At 40.4% G+C, this 26,637-nt stretch overlaps 2 protein-coding genes across 5 annotated transcripts in view; one reads left to right on the top strand and one right to left on the bottom strand.

Moving 5' to 3' along the window:
• ADAMTS3 (ADAM metallopeptidase with thrombospondin type 1 motif 3) overlaps nt 1-23,844 on the bottom strand; it is a 255,823-nt gene extending 231,979 nt beyond the window's left edge. The window contains exons 1-3 of the mRNA XM_077750222.1: nt 23,744-23,844; nt 22,412-22,439; nt 3,185-3,594 (exon numbers count right to left, since the gene is read on the bottom strand). Of these exons, the coding sequence (XP_077606348.1) occupies nt 3,185-3,594; nt 22,412-22,439; nt 23,744-23,812 (507 nt within the window). The 5' untranslated portion in view covers nt 23,813-23,844. The remainder of the gene's footprint in view (nt 1-3,184; nt 3,595-22,411; nt 22,440-23,743) is intronic.
• Nucleotides 23,845-24,369: 525 nt separating this feature from the next.
• Nucleotides 24,370-26,637, top strand: part of LOC144220815 (uncharacterized) — a 37,474-nt gene continuing 35,206 nt past the window's right edge. For all 4 annotated transcript variants that reach the window (XR_013331870.1, XR_013331868.1, XR_013331867.1 and 1 more), the window contains exon 1: nt 24,370-24,741. Coding sequence is in view for 1 of the 4 variants with exons in the window: in XM_077751178.1 (XP_077607304.1) it covers nt 24,553-24,741 (189 nt within the window). In the remaining 3 variants the exon portion in view is untranslated. The remainder of the gene's footprint in view (nt 24,742-26,637) is intronic.

The raw sequence follows: 26,637 nt of genomic DNA on the forward strand, positions 1-26,637 counted from the left end.
TCCAGAGCAGTAAAAACACCTGTCATCGCTTGCTTTGTAAATTGTGGTGAAGAAACCATTTTCTTTTCTCCCAATTGGTTCTGGACTTTTGCAAAATATAACAAAAATTAATTGCTAGAAAAATTAAACGATAAAACACAAACACTAGCCCCATTTTTTTATTATTATTAGGCCCAATGCAAATACAATAATTGTCAAATTGGTATAAGAGCTTCTATATATAGTCTCACTTTTGGTATTTATCTTTTCACAAGCCTGAGTCTGTAGGTACACTTTGAGGACCACTGGATTTTAAATCAAATTAAAGCATTGCTTACTACAAACTAATTCTGAGAGTGAGGCCCATTTCAAACTCACATAGTCTGCCACAGGTTGCATAACAGAAAGGAGATGTAAGGAGTTCACTCAGAAGGCCTTGCTCTGGAGCCCCCAACCTCCTGTGGCTGTTTCTTATGGGCAACAGCTTGGAAGGACACATGTAAAAGTCAGATCACTGGAATGCCATCTAAAATCAACGTAACCAAAAGGATTACACTTCTCATCCAGGTAGAGCTTCAGTAGAGATTTAACTATACTTTTGCTGGGCAGGGATTTTTCCATTGGTTGGTTATAATCAGAGCCTCTCAGGGAATGGCTTCATAGCCCATCAGGTTAATCCTCAGGCATCCATGTTATCTCAGTATCCCCACTTCCCTTTCTAAGGTCAAGAAGGTCAAGCTTAAATCCCTTTGTAGCCAGTTAAAGGGGAAAAAGGGCTCGGGAATCAGTCAAGTTTATTTACATTCCCTTCCATTAAACTTCCTACTTCGTCTCTGCTGAGGGCTTATCCCATCCAATACAATCCCGAAATTCTATGAATTTGTCCCCAGCTCAATAAAGTGGTCCTGGTGCTATCTCTCCAGTCTGGTGATGTGCTCTCCATGACCTGCCCTGCTCACTGCTCTTCCTGCCCTCATTTTCACTCCTCCTCCTGGCACATGGATGCTGTGAGCTAGAAACTCTAGAAAAGGCCTCATTTCACATACCCGCCTTGTCAGCACTGCCTTCTCTGCCGGCCAGACCCACCCTTTTCCTGGATCAAGCTAAAGGTCTGGGCCACTTATCTCGGGCTCAAAACTCTGCCCTACCCATAAACTCTCTCCAGAAGATATTTCCCTTTGCTACAGTTTTTCAAGTTAAACACGACTCCACTATACATACATATGCCAGATATTCTGACATTTAAGTTCTATGGCAAATTTGACATTTTTGAGCTGTAGGGGGATGGTAACCATTATGTCTTTCACCATTTCACAGTGCCTAGAATAGCACGCGGTCCATTACTGGCTCCCGCAAGTATTGTTTATTTAATTAATTAATTAATTAATGGATCAAAGAATGGAACAAATGAATACTTGCAATGTGCAGAGGGAGTGTAGTACACACACCCATTCAATATCCATGTATACATGATGTTTACACCGTATCTTAAGAGTGAGAACTTAAAAATCCTAATAATTAACATTCATTCATACTCTATATTTTCCTCTTCCTTATAACAACTTGTTATTGCCCCATATTTCTGTACCTGTGATTGGATCATTTGACATGTATGGGAAGAAAAACACTGATTTCTAGGTCAGATTTAAAAATGATTTCTTCCTCTCTCATATCATCGGACGATGTGGGAGAAGAAGGGGAAAAATACTTGGGGAGAGGGAAGGAGGCAAACCATGAGAGACTCTTGAACGCTGAGAANTTCAAGCCAGTATCCCATGTCTCAAATCTTAACCGAGAAGATAAAAAAGTACACACTTTTTTATGTTAGAAAACTAACACATAACACTGAATTAAGTTTATACTCAATATATTTTACTTAAAAGTATTATAAAATAGTACATTTTATATAATTTATTTTCTTCTATATCTTAGTGGTACTGAATCAAGCTCTCTCAATGAATTACTTTAAACTTAGTCTTCTGGAAAGCACTTTCTTTATTTCCCAGTCAGTGACTTAATAATTCACATCTATTCAAACTTTGTGTAGAATGAGAAGAATCTGAGAGATTCCTTATGTCTTCAGACTCCAGAATACCATCTAGCACCAAATGTGAAGGTATATATAGATCCTAACCTAACGGAGTCCAACTTGAAGACTTGGACCTGTTCTATTCAGTTTTCTGTGCTGGCTTTTAAAACCCTACAGAACATCAGGAGACAGTATAAGACTGAAGAAATAAAGCCTAAAACAATGACCCTACCAGCATTTGGTAAAACATATGTATCATAACTCCTCTCGGTTGGGACTATGCATAGAAAGAACAATCACAAAAAAATTCATGGTATTGTTGGAGGACCAGCTAAGGTAGAATAATCATAAGCCGGAACATAAGGACTATTTTGAGAGTGACAAAACAAAGGGAATAGCCCTGAACTCCCAAGAAACAGCAGGCTGGCAACCACAGAAAGAAAAATGGTTGCTTTTTTTGAACAAAGACTTGGGAGTCAACTGTGGATGGAAGAGGCATAAACACTGACACACTTTTCAAATGTCATCTGGAGATACAAAATGAATAAAAATATTTCATATCTGCAGAGGGTGTGAAGAAGGGTCGGGTACTACTGGCCTCGACAACAAAACTAAAGAGCAATAAATGGGTATTTTATTTGAAAATAAAGAAAAAAACTGAATCAAAGCCACAATGCAGAGAGAACTACATCTCATGTTTGTAAAGTAATGCTATTTGAACAAATTCTGACAAAGTATCTGCTCATTTCCCATTTTAGCATTCTGTGTTCTGTGGGGAAGCAAAAGAATGCATTCAAAATACTTTCTTTAAGAAGATACCCAAAGTTTCCACATAAGAAGTGAAATACTATCATTTTGGAGGAATCTATATTTCTTTAGAAAATTTTCAGAATGCTTTGAAAGAAATAGGGAAATAAAATACCCCAAAGTAAGACAATTAAAAATATAATCAAAAAATGATAAATTATCTTTTGTTTCTTGGAATAATGTTGTCTTCATGTCAAAACTAAGCCAAGGCATACATCTTGACAGTAAAATGCTTTCTAATGCTTCTTCCTGAACTTAAAATATAACAATAAGGCTTCCTCTCTACCTCTACCTACCAAGTCACTCTGAAGCAATGCTGTGCTCTGACACACCTGCAAACACAGACACACAAAAGGGAATAAGTCTTACCAGGCCATCACAGTTGCTAATGGCAACAGAGGTTCCTGGAATGTCCATGATGTCACCAACATAAGCACAGTTAGTCTGCAAAGGCTCTGTTTTCCAGATTCTTTCTGAAGCATTTCCTGCTTGATGGTCATTATTGGGGTCGGTTATATTCCCAGGCACCAGAGAGGTCTCATGCCATTCCACAACCGCCCCGGGAGCTACTAGCTGAGTGTTGCGCTTTAGTCGCAGATGAAAATCTCTTCCGAATGCTGTGATGTTAAAGAACAATTGCTCAGAGTTGGAAGACACGTCCCTCGTTGACCTCTTTTTGTGATTTGCAGAAAGAATATGGGAGAGATAGTGTCCTTCAAAATCTGTGCTGACTGGAGTCACCAGCTCATACTCTCTCTGTCTCTTTAATTTGGGTAAATCTGTAGGGTGAGAAATAGAATGGTAGAAGCCTATGCAACAAGAGGACACAGGAGGACAAACATTGGCCCAAAGTGCCCACCTCACAAGACTGCACCTCATCTTCCAAAATACATACGTTCCGGAGCCGTCTCTCAGGTATGAAATTTTGAGGACTCAAATCATTTCTCAAATATATTTTGGTAACTCTGTGTTCAATGAATCATTTTATTTGAAAAAATGGATTACAATGTGAATATTCCTATCTCATTTATATGTCTGAGGATATAACAAGTTTCCATAAACTATATCTGGCTTGCTTATAATCAAGACAAGCTCCCAATTAACTTATTACTCACAAAACTGACACCTGCTACGAATGTTTAACAAAATTGTTATTATGTAGAAGGAATTTTTTTGATTGTTTTATTTTTTCCCTGTAAGAATCCTAGAATTATTACTGATTAAAATAGCTGCCTTATGTTGCATCTACCACAGGCCTATACTTTATACACTGTAGTTTATGGTGCTGTCGTTTACACATATTTTTTCCATCATAACAACCCTAACAATCATACTCCACGGTGAGGAAACTGAGATTCAGGAAGTATGTGTCCAAGGCCAAGTAACTGTGAAACTCAGATATGAATCCAAGTTTTACTCCAAAGTCCATACACTCATTCTGCTACATTTGAGTTGTGCTCCATAAATCACAGAACATTTTCAGAAAATGAGAAGAATGGGTAAAAAAAAAAAAAAAGTAGAAATCATAATCTATAAATTGAAGATGCAGATGCAGGTTAGTTAAGAACAAATGGCATTGTCATTTTCTACCATATTCCTTATGTGGGACAGATACTCATTTTATTTCATTTACTTTTATTTTTTAATGTTTGTTTATTTTTGAGAGAGAGAGACAGAGAGACAGAGCACAAGCAGGGGAGGGGTGGAGAGAGAGGGAGACACAGAATGCAAAGCAGGCTCCAGGCTCTGAGCTATCAGCATAAAGCCTGACGTGGGGCTCGAACTCACAAACTGTGAGATCACGATCTGAGCTGGTTGGATGCTTAACTGAGTGAACCACCCAAGTGCCCCAATACTCATTTTTTATGGGTATATATTTGGAGTCTATTTTACTTACATCATGACTGGCCACCTACACGTCAAGCTTAATTTCACAATTAATTCCCTTATTTTAGCCAAATGTACTATGTCTACTAAAATGCAAACATCCTTGAGAAAGATAGAACATTGAATAAACCATTTATCCCTTACTAGAAATTATTTTGAAGCAAAAGAGCACAGATACTGGAAACAAAATGAGGAAGACAAGGATGAGAAAAGAAGGCAAGCAAAATCTGATAACAGAAATTAAAAAGCTTCCCATCTTCATGATTCTAGCCCAAGACCAGTCCTGCAGTGTATAAAAGTGCCCTGAAAAAAATGACATGATCTACAAATACTTCTCACCTAGAGGAACTGCATGTACGTCATCTAATAAATGAAAGTGTAATGACTCATAACTGAACCGCCAACCTATGATCTGAAAGTATCCTTACAGAATATTTTCATTGTTTTCCTGCGTTTTAAAGACTTCAAACAATGTATAAAGTACCAGAAGACAAATGAAGGTATTTTGCAACTTGGAAATTCTTTGAGTGCATGTTTGTTATCATTATGCCATTAATAGTGACCAATGTATTTAAACAAAATATCCTTATTTATTAAGTGCACAGATCAAGTGACCCTGCTGTAAATCTGTAGTAGGCAGAGGAGTGAGGACTATCTTATCGCACAGTTAAGTGATGCTGGCTCCAATGCTGAGGGGGACAGCACACAATCCCTGCTTCGTCGGCTCTCTATCATAGCCGAGGACCTTCCCTAGGCATCAGTGTAAGCACAGACACAAAGATGCGGCCTCTCTTACAGCCAAATCCATGGGGAATACTTTTGTAACTTCTGGTTTACAGAAAGAACTCTACATTTTAGGAATAAACTCAAGAATCACAGGAGCAGAGTGATGCTTGATAGAGGAAGGGATAAATCAGGCTCTTAGATGTGGACTGGCAAAGCCTATCCCAAATTAAGTATAAATTCCTAAGGACAAGAAACTTCCCCATTCAGCTTGGTAATTCCAATATCATCTAAAACAAGATTTTATACATGCCAGGGTCTCTTGTCAGTAGTATCTGTTTAACATGTATTAAATTAGTAATGCCAATCACCAGAGAGCCTTTGCTTTGTCTGTGAGGCTACACACTAACTCACAAGACATACTACCCAAGGCCCAGGGGCGTCTGGCCGCACAAGCAATCCCAGTTAGAACTCCTTCTCTAACCATGTGTTTACTGTTTCAAGGGAAGGAGAGCTCCCCTCTCTACTAAAGGGTATTCACACAACCAAAGTCTAGACAACATACTGATGCCTGGATTAAGTGACTGGAGAACTAGAAAATTTAGGGAGAATTCAAGGAGGCTCCTCCACACCCACGAGGAATCCAGAGCTGCATGCTTACAGCAAACCATGCATCCCAGACTCTCTAGGACAGCTCCATTTTTCGTCTGTCAGACAGTATGCTTTGCATTCTTATTCAAAATAAAGATGGCCTATTTCCATAGAGCTTTGTCTTCTCTGATGCGAAATAATGAGTCATTCCAAAAATGTGCACATAAGACACATTGCTGAAATTAAACCTGCAATGAGTAATCTTCCAGTTGGGAATTAAGGTAACCAAGGGAAAAGATGCACTTAGGAAACCCTCAGGTTTCCATCCCTTTGGACAGGAGCTAGCAGAACTGACAGAGGAGCTACCAGGTTACCTGCCATTTATTGGCAAGAAGAATAGGGGGCACTGTGCTTTATGTTCAAGACTATCACATCTCTCATTCTCACAACCATCACAGTAGGTAAGGAGACGTCATGATCCCTGGGTTATAAATGAGAAAGCAGGCCCAGAGGGCTTGACACCTAACAAGCAAGAGGCTAAAGGAAAATTTCATTTTTGATCACTTTGACACTGAAGACCATGCTCCTGTGCTCTTTTTTTTTTTTTTTTTTTTTAGTGTTTATTTTTGAGAGAGAGAGACAGTGAGAGAGAGGGAGGGACAGAGAGAGAGAGAGAGACAGAATCCGAAACAGGCCCCAGGCTCTGAGCTCCCAGCACACAGCCTGATGCGGGGCTCGAACTCATGAACAATGAGATCATACTACACTTGATCTTAGCCAAAAGGCCGAGAAGCGATGACAAACCATGAGATCATGACATGAGCCAAAGTTGGAAGCTTAACCGACTGGGCCACCCAGGTGTCCCTCCTGTGCTCTTATTCACTTCAGAATAGATGGAACATCTTGCTGCTGATTCCTAATTTTAAGATCTGACTTATAAAGGAAACCTACCACATGGATGACAATGTCCTGTCTACTCACAGCCAATCACCTAATTTTTCCTCCAGTGTAGCTTCGAACATTTCTGTAAAAGGCTCTCAAATCCTCCATCTTTGGGAGAAAAAAGGGGGGCAGGGGATGATGGGGAAAGCTCAAAGCTATCAAAAGCACTTTAATCTCAGATTATAATTACACAAACAAATTAAATTATATCCAGTGTTAATTTACTATAATCAGAAATGAAACACTTCATAGGTCCAAATACTTGCACAAAGCAGTACAGCCTATGGTTAAGGAAGGAACCACACTGTCAGGAAGCAGCAAGCTAAGTCAAAACAAATAACTTTGCTTTCTCTCAGGCTCAGTGTCCTCAGGTGTTAACTGGAGTTACCAGTTACCGGGAACTAGTAATAGTTCCAACCTAGGAAGAAGTTCAAATGAGATTATGTGATTATGCAGAAGATGCAATAAATATTAGCTACTGTTAAATGTAAGTTAGCTCCGCATTAAAATATTGCCCATGTGCAAGTTTAAAACCTGAAACTATATAATTATCAGCAGAGGTGACTGAGGGCCACAGCAATAGGTATGTAAAGGTTTTTGTGGGCCATAAATTCTACAAGCACAAATGAGGAGAGCCACTGTAAAGCCACACTGTGGTCACTAGGTATCCAAGCAGGACTCAGATGCAGTGGACCTTCCCCAACTGCCTGGTGTCCACACACACATGGTCCATCTCCCTCCTGGTGCTATGGATGAGCTGCTTGTGATCTTACTCAGGGGCAAACCCACCAGGTGTGCACCATGTGCTAGCCCCTCTGGCCTCTACAAAAACTGTTTCTGCAACTGTCCTCTCTTCTCTCCTCATCAGTTTCCCACATCACTAGATCATTCCCACCATCAAACTAATAAGCTGCCATCCTATCTCCCATCTTTAATAAAAACCCTCTTGATGCCACAGCCCTCTCTAGCTGACACCCCATCACTTCACTACCCTTTATATAAAAGGGTATAAAATACTTTAAAAGATTGACTATAACAGACATCTCCAGTTCCTCTCTTCCCATATTTGCTCTTCCTTGGGTCTGATCCAGTTAGGCTCTTGGGGTTACTAGCGACCCCATCTGGCTGAAACCAATGGTCAAGACTCTATCTCCTTACTTGCCATATCAGCAGATTCTGACCCAGCTCATCTCTCCTTCCTTCTTGAAATATGTTCTTTCTTTAGCTTCCAGGCCATATTTCTCTTCTGGCTGTCCTCTTTCCTCCATGACTGGTATACACCACAGTGCTGTAGGACCTGGCCCATGGACTGCTCTCTTCTGCATTTACCCTCCCCTGCATGGTAAGTTCATCCCATCCCATGAGTGTGAGTGTGCCTTCACAATCCTTCAACTCCAGCCCTGGCTTCGTCCATAGGCTCCTCTGTGGTCCACTCCATTGCTTATGGGTCCTCTCCATGTAGACATTCCCTAAGCATCTCAACTTAACATTTCCAGAAGTAAACTTCCTATGTCTCTGTTCCCATGTCAGTAACTGGTAACTCAATCCTCCCAGTGACTCAGAACAAAAACTTGACTAAACTATCCTTACTCTTATCAGCTCACAAATCAAATCTTTCAACAAATTCTAATGACTCAGCCTTCAAGATATCTCCAAACACTGACCATAGCTCATCGCCACCCCTGCTACTGCCCTAGTCCAAGCCAGTGGTCCCAGTTTTGAATGCACCCCATACCTGTTCTCCTTGTTTCCACTCTTCCCCTTCATATATTACTTTCAAAATAGAGCTAGAGTCACTGAAGTGGAAGGACAAGTCACTCTTCTCCTCAAAAAGTAAAATAGGTTTTACTCTGTCCTACTGCCTGACACAGAGAATTTTCACCTCTCAAGGTCACTGTGCTTGCTTTCCCCTGGGGTCTCCTCCAGCAACCAGCTGAATGGCTTACTCCTCCATTCCTTCAGGTTTTTGCTTTAATGTGACCCTCTCAGTGAGGTATGTTCTCTCTATTCCCTTAGCCATTTTACTTTTCCCCACAAAACTTGTCATTATCTGACATCCTATACATTGTCTTTATGTTTACTTATTCATCATTTCTCCCACTACCATATAAGCTTCAGCAGGGTACAGATTTTTATGTTCTCTTTACTACCGTTCCCCAGTGCCTAAAATAGAGCCTGAATAAATACCTGTGAGTGAATGAATGAATGAATGAATGAATGAATGAAAGCAGTTTGAGCCTGAGGGTGTATCTAAAGTTAGAACGTACCATCTTTTCCCCAAGTAGTAATTTACCACCAAGCAATCAATGACAGCCAACTATACAAGTTGTCATATGCTTCTTAGCCAGAGTTTTGCCTGCAAATGTTTTATCTATTTCTCACAGCTCTTACAGACCAGTAAATCAAACATTTCATAGTATCTAGGTCTTGTATTTAACCTACTAAGAACCAAAAAGTAGGTCTAATCATTAAAAGAGACCTCCTGGAGTACAGACACAGAGACCTTCAAGCAGCAGGAAATCAGTCCCACTCTGCAATCCCTTAAGATATTCACAGAATCTGTCTACAGCTCAAAAGTAAAAAAGACCTTGAAAATCGTCTAATCTTTGCCTCTTTCTTACAATGAAGGCATCTCAAGAAGATGATTTTTTTTTTTAAGTTGGAGGTGGAATGCCTTTAATTTGCTTCTGCTCTCTGTGAAGAGAGATTTTTTTCTCTGACTCTCCTGGGCCTCTCCATCCCTTGCCTCACCCCTCTCCCCACGCACTCCCCTACCCCATCCCTTCACCACCTCCCCAGATTTCCCACTTCCTGCCTCCTGAAGAAGAGTGATGTATATGAATGATAAGTCTGGGAAAATAAGTAGTTTGCAAAACTCAGACTCCCTCCTCATCCTTCTTCCTGGGAAGGATCCTGATAGGAGACACATTGTCTTCCACAGCAGCAGGGACCAGCCCTACCTTAGCCCAGGGGGGCCTGACATACCCCTCCTGGGGCAAACACTTCCCGCTCCCCCAGCCTCATTTGCAAAAGACATTTTTACTACATTTTTGTATTGGCCATTTCTAACTTGTTCCCTCAAACCAGTAAGAGGGGTATGTTTACATTCGGGATCTCCTCAGAAACTTGAACTACCTTTAAGACAAAGTATTGTCACATCTCCATTGGATGACTAATCATAACACTAACAATTCTTCTTGTCAGAGAATTCCCTAAATTCCTCATTTGAGAGTTTAACTTGATGCCTTCTTCCTCCTTGTGCTGAATGAAAAAGATGTATTCTTTTCTATGTGTGTATGTGTGATAGGTGTGTATGTCTGTACACACACACAAATATTAAACATAACCTACAAAGTATTTGAGGAGACAGTGCTGTATGTTTCCATATACTTGGAGACCTTTTAACTGATCAGATTTTCTACTTTAATGTCAACCACATTAGAATTTTCTAATTGTTTCAAAATTTTAATCATTTCTGAGACTTCGGACACTTTTACACGTGTCTGTGTTTCAGCCAAGTATTTGTACATAAAAGGCCCTTAGCAAATACAGGTTAAAAGAAAAAAAGGAACTTCCCTCAAACTGAAACTTAAACATGTCAGTTCTCTGTCTAGAATAATGTGTTGTCCCCTCTCTTCATCCCTAAAATACCTAAACCAAAGTTCTCATTTTCACCTAAATACTCAGCTTGCCTTCTTGATTTCACTGTTTCTATTCATGATGTGCTGAGTCTCTGAAACCCCTAGGCTAGAAGACTGACTTTATTTTAACTCCTCCCCAGCCCCCAACATCCAGCCCTATTTAATATCATTCTAGTCCTTGTGATTTCTCCTTAGAAATTGCCCTCAAACTAACCACATCTCTTCCAGTCACCTCAGGTCCTTGTCACTACACGCTGCAAAGTGCCAAGTCCAAAGTCCCCAGCATAATTTCTCACTACCAAATATTACATCAATTGTACCAAAACATTGTCTCAATTACTGGGAGGAAAACTGTTCTAAAGTCCCACATTTAACAGGCCTAAATTCTACCACTTACTACCTTTGTGATTTTGGCCACTTAAGACTTTCATGTCAGTGCTCATCTGTAAAATGAGGGTAACAGCATCCCATTCATAGACTTATAAAAATTAAATGGCCTAAGGGTGCCTGGGTGGCTTAGTGGGTTAAGCATCTGACTTTGGCTCAGGTCATGATTTCATGGTTTATGAGTTCAAGCCCCCATCGGGCTTTGTAATGACAAAGAGCCTGGATCCTGCTTCAGATTCGGTGTCTCCCTCTCTCTCTGTCCCTCCCTGGCTTGTGCTCTGTTTCTATCAAAAATAAATAAACATTAACAAAATAAATTTAAAAAAATTAAATGGTCTAATCCAGAGTGCTTAGACCATTATGTGGCATATAGTAAGGGTTCAATCAATGTTCAGTATTAATATTGCTATGTTGTTCTCTCTCAGTAGTTTCAATGCCCATCATTACTTCAGGATAAAACATTCCAAAAATTGATAGCTTTTTTCCATGTTAGATGTGAAAATTGCCTCAAAGACCTCTACTCATCAAATCCTCTCACTTCACAAAATAAAAAACTGAAACTCCTGGGTAACAGAGCCCAAATCAAAACTGAAGTGTCATTGAAGGCCCTCTGTGCTCTGTCCCTAACTTTTTTGTGACATCTCTCCCATATTATCCTGTTGAAACATTCTAATGTGCTCACTACACCCAAATTAATCACGCCTGCCCTTAAAGTCTTACTCTACTGTTCACCCCCAGGGAAAGGACTGCTGCTTTCTCTCTATCTATACAAATCCAACCTGACCCAGCCCACAGGGCCTATCTCAAGCCTCATCTCTCCTAAGAAACCTTCTCTGCTATCTTGTCCAGAGTACAGACCTGCTGGTCTAAGTGTCTTAGATCTCACTGTCAGGCTTTGTCTGTATGACAGTTATAAAAATCTCTATGGGAGAGGGGCGCCTGGGTGGCTTAGTCGGTTGAGCGTCCAACTTTCACTTAGGTCATGATCTCGCGGTTTGTGGGTTNTTTTCGGAGAAGTTCCCTGGGGCACAGGTGTGGTATCTTAGCTATGTTTAAATGTCCCCAGCATACAAGAGTCTTTGGAGGGGGAAAAAAAAAATCAATGGTTATTTTTGGAAGTGGGGATTCTTGAGAGGGAGTGCTTTCACTGTGTGTCACTGTGCCTGTGTTCTGGGATCATCTTAATACCTTCAGGCATTCAGCCACAGTAGCTCACAACTGAGGACAGGCAGCTTGGTATCTATGTGTTGCCGAATGATACCCAAATGTGTCCTAGAGATTACTAAATGCCCCTAGCATGTTACGAAGACCACACTATAGAACAGTAAGAAAACAAAAGTGTTCAGTAGTACAATCGACACTACAGAGACCTCAAGTGACTACAGTACAAAGCTCACACATATCACAGCAATCTTTAGCCGATCTAATTAAGCCCAAGCTACAACTGGTACACAAAATATTGGAATACTTGTGAGTGATGCAATGTGGCTTGAGTTCCCAAACAAGGAAGGCAGCAGGGAGGGTATGATGGTTGAGTACTAAAGGTTTGGAGTCGGAAAGTACCACGTTTGAATTCTCATTTCAAGCTGATGTGCATTTTTCCATCTGCAAGCAAATTATGAAAATTAAGGCCGAGAGGTTGTCTGTAAAATGAGGATAACAATTGGGCTCAAGTAAGGTGGTAAGGCACATAAAAGGCTTATACCAGCTATTAACATTTTAATAGATGAAAAGTTAACTGATGTTATTATCACTGTGACCATCCCCATCTAGCTAGAGCTATGGATGGTGGAAGTGAACTTCAGATTCCTTCCACTTGCCAGTACCTCTGAGGCCTCACACCCACCTCCCTTCCCTCCCCAGTCTGGCGTTTCTGATAAGGTTAGAAGAACTCCCCATGCTCCATGTCAACTGATGGCCTGAAGTCCAGGCAAGCTATAAGAACCCATACTCTATTACTGTACCCAGAGGCTGAGATTCTCTCCCAAGAACTGGTTGATTACTCTAGAGAGACAGTCCACACAGGCATTTTTCGGGTATAAACTCTCAGTATGCAACAATCTGGCCACAAGAATGAAATCGAATAAGCATTTTCAAGATCTGCTAAAGAAGCAGCTCCAACAACAACATTTCCAAATCCTGAGCTGAAGGTAGGAGAATGACTTTCATCAGAAATGACAGGAGCCAGCTGCTCCAGGAAAGATGTGAGCAGGGTGATGAGTGGACGTTAAAGAGGGCACCACATGCTGAAGGGCTTTCCCAAACCTATAAACACAAATGGAGAAGGGGACCCATCTTCATTCAAAGGCAATTAAAAGTTAGTTGTGACACATCCTGAACTTCTGAACACGGCCAAATTCTTTTCCTCACTTCATCTCCTCTAGGCTCTTATCACCACAAGCCAGAGAAACTCTTTGAAGTCTTTTATTTTCGTTGCAAACCTACTTTCACAGTCAAAGATTTTTCATCAAGCTATTGGAGGGGGAAAAAACAAAACAAAACGAAACAAAAAAACCTATTTTTACTCATTAAGAAAGAACAAATAGTTGTGAACTTAAAAATTCTTCTCATTTTTTTTAAATTTAGCTTTTTCATAAATATTTGTTGCAGTTGCACAATGTTTATGTTCAAAAGAGTCACTTAAGAAAGAACAGCACATTCTTTACTGTTCCAGAACGTGACACCAGGTAAGTGAAGATCTTTGAAAACAAAAGTGAAGAAATGTTTTAAAGAAAAATGTCCAAGTATTTTCTTTGTTTGCTACATCTTAAAAGGATCAAATAATCAATAACAGAATAACAAGTTGAGGAGTTTTTTGGTTTTTGTGTGTTTTAACATGAGGCCCCAATGCCAGAATGTAACATTCCGATCTTAGTTTTAAAGAAGGACATGTACTGATTGTATTTATCATCACTGGAAGTTTTGCAGACTCGAGAGCTATATTAGACATTCTATGAATTAATATTTCTCATACATCTCACAATTTTTTGATGGGTAATGCTTTGAAAGACTAATATTGAGTCTAGAATTTAAAGCCAGGAAAATGAGCATTTGTCCCCAGGGCCAAAGACTGAGGAAAATATGACAGATAAGAAATGTGAATAGCATTTTAAAGGTTTTCCCTGAAGCTTCCTTGTGGTGATTATATTTTCCAAATCTAAAATCATCTGGCTCACAGTATGACAAAAGTATGAGGAACTGGGACAGTTCACTGGGCCACTGTAGTACCTTCCTATTGCTGCCTTAACAAACTGCCACAAACTTGGCCACTTGAAACACCACATTTTTGTTATCCTATAGTTCTGGAGGTCAGGAGTCTGAAATAGGTCACATGGGGCTAAAATCAAGGTGTTCACAGGGCTGCGTTTCTTCAAGAACCTCTGGGAATAATCTGCTTCCTTGACTTTTTCCAACTCCCAGAGGTTGCCTGCATTTCCTGGTTTATGGTTCCCTTCCTTCATCTTCAAAGCCAGAAACATCAGACCAAGTCTTTCTTATGCTGCCATCTCTCTAGTTTTGTCTCTGTTGTCTCCCTCTTCCACTTCTAAGGACACCCCCCAATAATCCAGGATAGTCTCCCTATTTAAAGGCCAACTGGAGCACCTGGGTGGCTCCGTCAATTAAGAGTCTGACTTGGTTTCGGACTTAGGTCATGATCTCGTGGTTCATGAGATCCAGCGCCATATCCAGCTCTGTGCTGACAGTATGGAGGCTGCTTGGGATTCTCTCTCTCTCTCTCTCTCTCTCTCTCTCTCTCCCCCTCTCTTGCTGCCTCTCCCCTGCTCACATGCCTGCTTGTGCTCTCTCTCCCTCTCTCAAAATAAATAAATAAGCATTAAATATAAATAAATAAAGGCCAACTGATTAGCAACCTTAATTCTATCTACAAACTAAATTCCTCTTTGCCATGTAACATAACATATTCACGGGTTCCAGGGATTCAAATGTAGACATCTTCGTGGGAGCGGGGTGGGGTGACATTATTCTACCTACCGCATGCACCAGTTCCCATGCAGTGTGTTGGGAAGCCCTTACGTGGGTTTTCCCCAGCAACCATCCTCCTTTTTCTTTAACTACACCCCAGTTTTCCCTCAGGTCAACCATCCCACATTCCACTCTCAGTGCCTATAAGTCAAGAATGAAATGTCTCAATTCAGGCCAATCAGAGTACTGCATCCCCTGACCACAGCACTGCATCCTCTGACCACAGAGAATGGTTCAAGGTTAATACTGTGACTCAAGCCAAGTAGCCAATAAAAGCCCCACTAGGAATTTTTGCTGGAGCTGTCAAAAAACAAGTGTTATGTCTAGTGGAGTGAAGGGTAGAATGATACACTAGAGATGCTAGTGACAGTCTCTGCCACAACCTGAGGGGCCACCAATCATATGCTGATAAAGAAATAAAGCCAAAGCAGGAAAATGAGAAAGAATGAAGAGTAGGGGGAGGAAAGGGAGGGATTTCTGACATTATTTGAGCCCTCAGTTCAGTTCTACTTGACTTTGATTACCTGATTAATTTTGTTTTCATTAACCAGTGTCAACTGGGTTCCTGTTATTTCCATCCAAAGGAGTCATGATTAATATAGGAACTTTCTCTCAATGAAACAAAAAGGACTTTCAATAAACAAGGTGAAAAGAAGAAAGAATTGTGTCTAGCATGCAAGAAATATAGTTGATACAGAATCCACATGGAATCACTGTTTTTGTACCATTCATTTCTTACCGAACTGCTCCCTCCACTGCCATATTCTAATGAATTAAGCAACACTATATTGAGTTACCAACATTAAGATAATACATGAAAATAGAACTCTCAAAGAGCTGTCACATGGTGAGTTGAGTGGCTGGAGAGTTTACAAGTCCTTGACACAGTAAATTAAGGTTCCTGGAAATTAATGGTGGTAGGCAGACCTATCAGAAACGTACGGGTTAGAATGAGGTGGCTCTCATTGAATAAAAGTGTTTTAAAAAAGCACAAGACTAAGATATAGTACTAATAATAGCTATTGTCCTAGCTTGCTTACCACATGCCAGCATTTTATGAATCCTTTCTAATTCTATGAAGTAAGGAGTAGTAATATACCTACTATACGTAGAAGAAAGTGATGCTTTGGGAAGTTAAAGTCATCAGCTAGAAAGTAGCGGAATCAGGCTTTTAAACCACAAAGTGATAAGAGTCTGTGCCCATGACAATTTGATAGAAGAAAGGCAATGAATACTAATAGGTCCTCTCCTGGATATGCTGGTTATGTTTTAGATTAAGGAATGGACTTTACATGAAAAGAGACATTTTTACATATAAAAGAAAGAGAACTCAAGCTCATATAATGACTTCACTCATTCTTTTTAATTTGTATACATACGTATAAAAATATAAGCCCTAAATATGAAGGAAATTTGTAGGAAATGGGATTTAACATCTAAGATCCCAGTATTTGAAGATTCGTATATTTAATCCTAGATTACTTCCTATGAGTTTCCTAAACGTTATTTTTGTTTTACCAGTCACTTCAAAACAAGAGAAACTCTTTCATGCTGTTCACAATTTATTCTAAATTCCATAAAGATTCATCATGCTAAATTTGTGGCAATCATTTTTATAAACAAGAAACTGACATTACCACAAAATGTCTCCTAAGGATTTACACTTAGTAAAATCATATAAAAATATTTGAAAAATTATGATGGATAAATTACTTGTGGGAACAGATATTCGTAAACTAGAAAACACTTCTCATGCTTTCCCATCCATTCTATAGAACACACAGCACTCAAATTCTGTGAGGTGGATGGATCTTGTCATAGTACTAATAAAATTTACAAAACATTTTTACAATTGCTCATAAACCATGAACCAGGGTACTTGATAACTAGAAAAAGAATTCATTGCATTTTTCAGAGATTGTATAACCAAATATTTAAGAACTACATTCAGAGTTAAGAAGAGCAGAGCCAAAACTAATTTAAAATTGACATTTTTAAAAATCAATGCTTCGCTATACTACCAGTAAGAGTTCAGGTCATACAAACTTCTTCACATGCCATCTATCAACATATATCATGTTAATTTGGTTTTACTCAGAAGTCAGCTTCTAAAAAAATTTTTTTAAATCAATCAATCAATCAATCAATAAAAAGTCAGCTTCTAGAGCTTTCTCAAGTAGTCATTTGAAAAGCAGGCAGCAGCTGTCAATATACAACAACACAATATACAACAGCTATCAATATATAATATGCCATGGTGTGGCAACGTTTGTTATGAGAAAACAGGTATCAACAAGTACATTCATTAATGTTTATTAGAATAATGAGATTAAAATGATATTCATAAGGATTTTGCAGTGATATGAAAAATTTCACTAAAATAGCAAACAAAAACAGGTATACAAAAATAATCTACACACTCTATGTATTAAATGATGACTGGGTAAGAACATGCTAAATTGGTATTTAAGATGACTGCAAAAATCTGGGGATTACAGAAAAATTAAAGAAGACGGTTATAACGGGCACATGTAAAACATCTATATTCAGAAGGAAAACTAATTAAAAAGAATAATTCAACAATTTGTAATCACAGAAGTAACAACAGCTTAGGAGTAAAAGCTGATGTCTGTGGGAGCAACATGAAAAAGAAGCTTCCCAAAATTCTGGCATTTGTGTTCCATCGAAGTCATCACTGTCACTAATACCCAGTCCACGTAGCGTAACCAAATTCTTCATATTGAAATCACTCTTGATTTTACCGGGCAATTTGGCACTGTCCCTAATGGATTTCCAAGGTGATCTGGGTTGGCACCCCACAAGCAAAGAATGCTTAGAGATAATCATCCTGGAAGCAGAAGTGACTATGGGGATTTCTTAATATTCCTGAGCAATATTATGATTATTTGGTACAATGGCAAGAAAAAAACAGTGAAAGTATGGGGAAGAAGTATTTCAGCTAAACAGCACTAATAATTTGTGGGTACTAAATTAACAAGCTACACTTCATAACACCTTCATCTACAAAGCTTAAAGCATTAACTAGTAGCCATTATGCTGCTTAATGGAGGGGTGGAAACTAAATCAATAAAGTCCAGTGCAAGATCTTTGGTTACAAGAAAGGACAATGGCTAAATGGGTAGCTATTCTAAATTTTACAAAGGATCCCTTTAAATCCCTTTAAGTCACACTTTTTAGTATTGCTGCGGGCACACTGGATTGATAGATTTTAAGCTTAGGTTATCTTATTTCCCCTGATGCCCGGAATAAGGCAAATGATCTCAAGTAGACATTAGCGCAAAATTATGGACGTTCCAAACCTGTACATGATTCAGTTCAATTTGCCAAATCTTACTGAACAGAAGCAGAAAAGTGTAAGAAACCAATAAATCCAGGTCCCTGAGCTTTACGGAGTGCAATGAGAAGTTACAAGGAGCTTTGATAACATTGAATAATTAATTGTATAGCTATTATGCCATCAGCATTTTCTTGAGAACCAATTAAACCTGGAGAGGGACACAGAAGTGCATTTAGGAAAATTCAGAATGCAGATGAATCCCAGTATAATACCCTGCTCACTAGATCTATGCATTGAATAACAAATATTTGAGGACCCATGGGGTCCTGAGCCCAATTTATATACTGGGGATACAGCAATCATCAAGACAAATTGTTGGCTTTCATGAGGTCTACACTAGTAGAAATGCCCACTATAAGCCAAGGACTAGGTGAAGTGACTCACACTAAACCTTGAAAACCAAGTAAATACCTGCAAATGATGAAAAAATATTTCTCAGTAAAATGGATATTTGAGAGGACAAGATTAGCAACTTTATTTTGTTAAGAATGAAATGGAATGGAATTTGAAACTTGGAAACAGAAATAGGGCAGAGAAAGATAGATATGCCCTGATTCCAAGAGGGGCAGGTAAGCACGGGAACTCAGTACAACACCAAAGCCTCACAATTTTTCCTCTAATGATACTCAGGCAATATCAAAGTTTCAGCTTATGAAACAAAGGACTCAGAGAATTATTTTGCAGATTCTCCAATTTCCACAAAACTATGATTATTTCCTAAGCCACATGTGTCACAGAACAAGCCTCCTTACCCAATCAGGCTAGCCATCCAGCTGCCCACAATGACCCCAGGCATCCCACCAAGGCCATATTCTGAGTCAGAATGAAAGCTCTCCCTAATATGCCACAGAAGTATGTTAATGACCTCATGAAACACACTAACACATATACACAGTGCATACACATTCACACACGTACCTATGTATATGTATGTGTGGGTGTATGTATGTATGTATATACACATATACATATACATATGTATGTATGGGTGTAGATAGGTAGGTAGATTGTTCCTCTCTGGTTAACAAAGAAGCAGAGAAGTAGTAGGTTAGAGTTCAAAACCTATGTGCCCATTTTTCCCAGGATGAATCATACTTTCCCACATATCAAGAGGGAATTTGGGGGCACCTGGGTGTCTCAGTTGGTTAAGCGGCCGACTCTGGATTTCGGCTCAGGTCATGATCTCAGTTTGTGAGTTCTAGCACAGAGCCCTCTTGGACTCCTCTGTCTCCTGCTCTCTGCCCCTCCCCTACTCACTCTCTTGTGCTCTCTCTCACTCTCAAAAATAAGTATTTTAAAAAACGTTTAAAAAGAGGGCATTTTCCCACTGGGTAGAGGGAGAAGGAAAGCACAATCGCCCATTAACACACTATCTAAATGATATATCTGTACATATTCTAACCTGTCCCCATCACACTGCCCTCTCTCTACCTAGATAAAAGCTTTCCTACTTTAGAGAGCTAAAGCATATTAGACATATTTTCATCATTTTCTTAAGCACATAATGTGCGACTCTATTTATAAAAAGCATTTAAAAACTGGCAAAGTAAACCAATCCTGTCAGAAGTTGAGCACGTGATTACCTATCATGGGGTGTGGGCGGCAGGGATAGTGCTGATTATATACTTATTGTTCCAGAAGCTAGTTGCACAGACCCGTTCCCTCCACGAAGAATCGGCAAGGGATACACTCATATGCCCTATTCTGCATGTATATGATAAGTCAACAGAAACTATGGTTTTTAATTGAGCTTCTTAATAATTTATGGTTTGTCACTAATGAATATTTACCTTTTCCTGAGACATTAAATGATGCAGAAATCATTCAGAACCATGGACTTTTCTCTAGCCAATTTGGAGACCAAAAAGTTAATTAACTCTGCAAGCCTTATTAGACTTTCTTAATTGTACCATTCATCAAATAGCACCTCCAAGAGCAGTTTTATAAAACTGCTTTTAAATTTATTATTTGAAAAAAAATTACTTAATTATACGTAGAGGAGGGAATTTTACCAAACTTTCAGGTTAGCAACCCCTTTACACATGGGGAAAGACATCTCGTTACTACACACAAGCTTTTTAAATGTATTTTTAAACCCCTTTCAAGAGCTACATAAATGATTATAACCCAAAGCCAAATGATAGCTATACTTTACTATCACAAGACTCATGAGTCAAACCTATTTTTATCTTTATTTCTTCTCTTCACCTGACCTGAAAACGGTAAATAAAAATGATAGTAAGAAAAGAGAGAATCCCCATAAAGCCGAGGAACCTGGGAGCAAGAAAATCTCCAGAAACACAATCCAAGAGTCCCCTGCCCTCTCCCCTTCCATACTGTTACTCATCTTCTTCCTACCAAATTTAAGCACACCTGTATCACTTCATCTTCTGTAGAAACTTGCAAACAAAGTAATTTATATTAACAAAAGGATTGGACCAAAATCTAACTCAGGGCCTCTTACTGGGGAGCATGCTGATTCTACCTGAAAATTTAATCAAAGAGGTATATTTTATTCCTTTGAGAGGACAGGTAATCTTTTTTTACTTATTTTAAGTTTATTTATTTAGAGAGAGAGAGAGAGACAGAGGAAGGACAGAGAGAGAGGGAGAGAGAGAATCCCAAGCAGGCTCTGTGCTGCTCAACCAACTGAGCCACTCAGGCTACCCCTAGAATGGGTAATCTTAAAACAGCTTTTAAATTTACATATTGAAAAGTTGTGAAGTGTAAGTAATCAAAGGATTAAGCAATAATAAAGGAAGAGAGCTTTCTCTTCTACTTGTTTGGAGAATTTTTTAAAATCCTTCTTTAAAAAGATATACATTGATCTCTGAATGTCATGAGCTACAAATGACAAATGTCTCTTCACAGACGCTATATATTTAATGCAGTTCTCAGTCACTCTCCTCCCCTCTGTCCTATTCTTACTACAGAGGTCTAAGCTTGGGGAAGAGTTCCAGCAATCCCAAACACTGCACGTGATGGGAGCATTCTGACCTATGCAGATAGCCCGGATCTTGGGATCACTGCATTAATTTACAAGTAGGCAAACCTCCTGGCTCTGCACTATGCACTACTGCGGGTAGCTGCGGAACCTCTCAAGCTTCATCTTCTTCAAACTAAAATGGACACAGTGGGTCTCTACTTCATAGCGTGGTTGTGAGAATTAGATGACATAACGTGTGCAAAGCAATTAACACCGCCAGGCACACAGCACATAGGCAATGACACATAACTATGTTTGCAGTAATCAAAACTTTCCATCTAGAAGATGACTTTACAATATCACTTGACAAATGCAGAACTTACAGACACACTTATTCTGCCAAGATGAAAATTTATCTTTTAAAGTAATCCAAATTAAATGTATATAAAAAGACTTTGAATGGAGCCTGTCTTCTGACCAGATGATCTTCAGTCTCTGGATTCAGAACAAATATATTACTATGAACAGCTTCAAAAAGAAAAAGAAAAAAAGATCATGTGGACTTTGGACTGACCTGTTACAAGTCACTTATACTCTCTGAGCCTCAGTCTTCTCACCCATAAAATGGGAGTAATTCTGAAATTTTAGATGTTATCTGTAAAACTCCTAACAGTATCATACACATTAGTAGATAATCGTGAAGTAGGGGGAATAAGATAAGTCATCAGAGGGCTTATTCAAAACAGGAAAAGTTTTAAGAAAAAATTTTCATTCTTTCATTTTTCCCTTCTTTGTAGCATGCTTTCTGTTCTAATCAGATACTCTTTCTAATGCTACCCAAGTTGATTTGACTTATCTCCATGCCTTCTTCCAACCTCTACACCATCTGCCAAGTACCTACTAGTGGCTTGTCCAAAGACATGCCTGAAAAAATTGATACATGAAAAATCCAACTGCAAATTTTTATACCACTTAACTCAGCCCGAAAAAAGTGGGACCTCCCTCCAGAAAGGGGAAGAGAAGAAAAGAAATGTTCCTGGATGACAAATTATTTTTTAACCACCAACGGGAGAAATTTCAGAAACAATATTTTAATTAGCTAATTTCATCCCTTTCTTTCTACCAAGATAAGAATGGCATCTGAGAACAAGGCTTACCTATTTGCACCATTTCTTCATTACCAGCCTGGAAAGGAGGGGGGAAAGTAAAAAGAAACAGTTACTGGGTTTCATCTTATCACCTCGTGCATTTTATTTCTACCATTAATGCTTTTCAGGAGCTAATCAGGAGATGCTGGAGCCGGGGACTGGTGCCTACAGGCTGCACCTTGGTTTGTGGGTTCTTGGGGCAAGGGAATGAGCCAATTCAATAACAGTTTGTTACAGGGAATTGTTTGCCCATTTTCATTTTAATATTTATGAAGCCAGCAAAAATAAATACTGACATTCAATATTCTTTTCTTAAAACTCAGATACTGGGTGAAGATTAGCAAAGAAAGTCTCTGCATTAATGTGTGTGAAAAGCAGCCTAAAAGGGGGACCTGATAGATCAGATTTGAGGTCAAGAATCAACTGGACAATCTTCTACTTTTTAACCTATGGCCAGCCCAGGCAGAGCAGAGAAGCTACAAAAACTCACAGAGAAATTCTGTGCCCAAAGTCCCACCGGCCCTGAGCTGATGTGATTTACAACAAACGGCTCGGCTCGTCCCGCTGAGCCTTCTCAAGGACTCTTCTAGGCGCATCGGGCTTCACCTTGAGTCTCCAAAGGGTGGGGGCTGGGCCGAAAAGAAACAGAGCCGCACTCAACTTAGCTTTAAAAGAGGAGGAGTTGTGCAGAGGGGGAGGGGAGAAACGCGGCCGGCGCCTCCAGCCTCTGCCCATGAAAATGCAGGGCAGGAAACGTCCCCAGCCCCCCTCCCCAACTGTCAAACCCCAGCCCGGCCGCGGTCCTCCCAGGACACGTGTCTACTGGATCGCTCCCTGTCCGGCCCAAGGACTTCCTGAAACCCCCGCCTCCGGCTGCCCGAAAAAGCTGTGAGTCAGTGAGGAGGAGAGAAAGCCCCGCGAACCCGACTCCTGCGGCAGCAGCCGGAGCACTGGGATCCCGGACCCAGCGCCCAGAACTTCATTCAAGCGCCCAGACCGCCCTCCGGAAAGGGGAAACCCAGATGGCCCGGCGTGGATGCGAACTGGCTGCAGTTTGTCACCAGGAATGGTTACGAATGCCGCAAAAGGGGGGGGGGAAGCCCTAGGTGTGACAAGCCTGGGCTCCCGGAGGGAGAGTCCTAACCCCCACCCTGCAGTGCAGCCCCCCACCCCAGAAAGCCCCGCACGCTGCACCCAGCCCTCAAACACCGTTCCTGAACGCACAAGATAACAGGGAAGGGGGGAAGGGGGGAGGAGGAAAGAGAGGAGGGGAAAGAGGGGAGGAACTTTTTCGGGAAAAGGTTGGGTTTGAGTTTTTTCTTGTTATTATTTTCCACTTACTTGTCCATCAGCTGAAGTCCTAACCTCTACCAGAGCGGCTGCTATCAACCAAAGTGACAGGAGAACCATCACGAGTCGAGTTCACTTCTCAACTACTGNAAAAAAAACTGATCTTCTGTGATTTGCTTCAATGAAAATGAAATTTGAGCTCTGAGACTGGCCCCCTCTGCTCTGCAGTTCTTTCCACTTCACCTTCTCACCCCGTCCTCCCCAACAGAGTGTGCGGGAGCGAGAAGGTGCTGCGAGCCGGGCACGGGCTGCGCCGGGAGAGGGGGAAGGGACCAGGGGCTTCCACTATCTGCGCCCGAAGCAGCTCTCCCTAGGCTTTTCGAGCACCATGGGTCCCTAGGGTTAGCGCGGAGAATGCTTGGGTGCCCCTGGAGCACAGCAGGGGGAAGTATCAGCGAGAGAGACGAGCGAGCGGGAGCGGGAGAAAGAGGCAGCGAGAGGGCGACTCCGCCGCTCACACAGAGGTGGGGGCGGGAGGAGCCGAAGGGGAGGAGGAGGAGGCTGGCGGAGGAGGTGGGAGGAGTGGGGCGCTAGCCGGCTCCTGTTGCTCGCGGAGCGGNGCCGCTCCTGGGCTTTAGGCAACTCACCTCCTCCAACCTCCAGCGTTCTCCCAGCCAGGGAAGGCCTCCCCGGAGAGAACCCCCAGAACCTCCAGGGCTCGACGACGCAGTCATCTGCCCTCCAGACGCCTACCACGTTTTGGGGGGGTGGTCCCAACGTCCCCCTTTCAGTTCTTGGTTATGCTTTACTCGTTTCTATTACTTTTGAAAGATATCATGTCTCTGCCTTGACTCACCCGGATGCTTCCGTTTATCACTAGAGTACACAGGCCTCAGTGTCTCTGCCTCTCAGCAAGATTAAGTTATCAAATGATTTCTGCCCAGTGTGGCCCGAGCTTCCTGGGAGGAGAAGACAGCAACCTGGGCTCCAGAGCCCTTGAAGATGTGAAGACACTTTGCTGGAATCCAAGCCCAGGCTCACTTCCTGAGGTAGACCCCTGTGGGCGCCTTCCAGGGAACAGAGGGCTGGAATAGAAACTATTTTCCTCCTCTGACCAGTTTCNTGGCAAGAGTCTTGAAAAGGCCTACCTAAGATAAAGTATGTAGAACCTAAGGTTTATTTTGCTAATGGTGCAGAGTTTGGAGCTTTCTTATAGTTTGATTCATTACTCGAAGCATCTTTAGCTTACACATGGCAAGATTTTGTGTTCACTCATATGGTATCTGCTAAGTTTTCTCAAAATCATATATGTGGGACACTTACATGTAACCAATGAGAAACCAGGTAACTAAGTAGCCGCATAACCTAAACACCACCAAGAGGGTATTAGGTTAATTACTTATTGGGTGGCATTATAATTAGACCCCAGCAATGAAGTATATACTAGGTTACTTTTTCCTTTCAATTAAAGCCTTCTGCATGTTTGTAACCTGTCACTGACTTACTATCCAGGAGTGACTTGCTGAATTTTATACCAAGTTTTCTTATTCATGAAAAAGAAATAATCCTCATGTTCTATAAATAAAAATCATGTCAATATACACTGACAATAGAATACCAGAGTGCAAGTCAGAAAACCTGGGTTCTAGGCCCAGGTAGGTTTGTTTGACCTTGACAAGTCACCAAACTATTTTGGTTTTCCCCCATGAGATATTTGAGCTCTAAAATTCTCTAATTTTAAGTAACGACAAATACTATATTTTGCCGTGGTGCTACAGTAGTCCTTTTTGTGTTGGATTTTACAAAATTCTGACATTTGTCATCACAGTAACCCCTGGCACAACAAGCGATTCATGTGACTCTCATGAAAACAGTGGCTTCAGACATTTTCAGCCATGACCACAGAGAGAAATGTATTTTATGCTCTGACCCAGTATGATTCAGTATATGCAACATGCAACAATTCTGATATTTTCTATCCTATTTGTTTTCTGGGTCCTCCCTTCCAATACTGGTCAGGAGCCACTCCTTTGTTTTCACAACCTAGTGAATCATGACCCTCATTCTGACAAACTGTGATTTGAAAACTTAGAATAAGTTTTATATTTCTTGGATTCTAAATGAGTTGAGTTCAGTTTAATAAGATTCTCCCAATATACCCTAAGACGTTTCCTAAAGTACGTCCTGAAATGTTAAATGTTTTACACACATGCACACACAAAAGAATTATCTAACAGTCAACCAAAGTTTGTGGAGACCTCAGATAACATGAAATGAATTTCTTTATTTTAGAGCTTCACAGGGACTTTAATATCCTAAGCACACTGTGCATCTTCAAGAGGGAGATGTGATCCACTATGGTCCTCATACTGATTTGACCGTAGGATGATTTTTTTCTTATTCTGTATCTTCTGAAGAATATACTACTTGGGGAAATGCCATTAGAAAGACTAATTATTAAAGTAAAATGAACTCTGCACCAGATAGGTAAAATTCACATGCAGATTCAACCTCAGTTTTCTCAATATAAAACTACTTTAATAACACTGCTTCTGCAAAATGTTCATGAAAACTAACGTAACCTTGTATGTAAACTGTTTAGCACATTGTCTAGTACAAAATAAGGGCCTAAATGAAGTTGGTTTTTTTTTTCTTTTACTACATGTCGTATGTACAAATGACTCAATGGGAATAAAATATGGCAAGTTCTGAGAAAAGTAGGAAAATATAAACAGCTAAAATGTGATAAACTTTTAATTTTACCAGAGATAACACAGGGAATCAACAGCAAAGCAGATCTTTTCGTAAACCGACCCCTACCTGCCTGCCTTTCCCTCCATGTTTCTTTGCCTCTAGCTAGTGCTGTTTCCCACACTCATGTCCATGTACTGGCTCATCTTGATTTTTCAGTCTGTAACACCCTCCCTCTTCCTGTCTACAAGGCA

This window comes from Crocuta crocuta, unplaced genomic scaffold (genome assembly GCF_008692635.1).
Source record: "Crocuta crocuta isolate KB4526 unplaced genomic scaffold, BGI_CrCroc_1.0 scaffold1, whole genome shotgun sequence".
Lineage (NCBI taxonomy): Eukaryota > Metazoa > Chordata > Mammalia > Carnivora > Hyaenidae > Crocuta > Crocuta crocuta.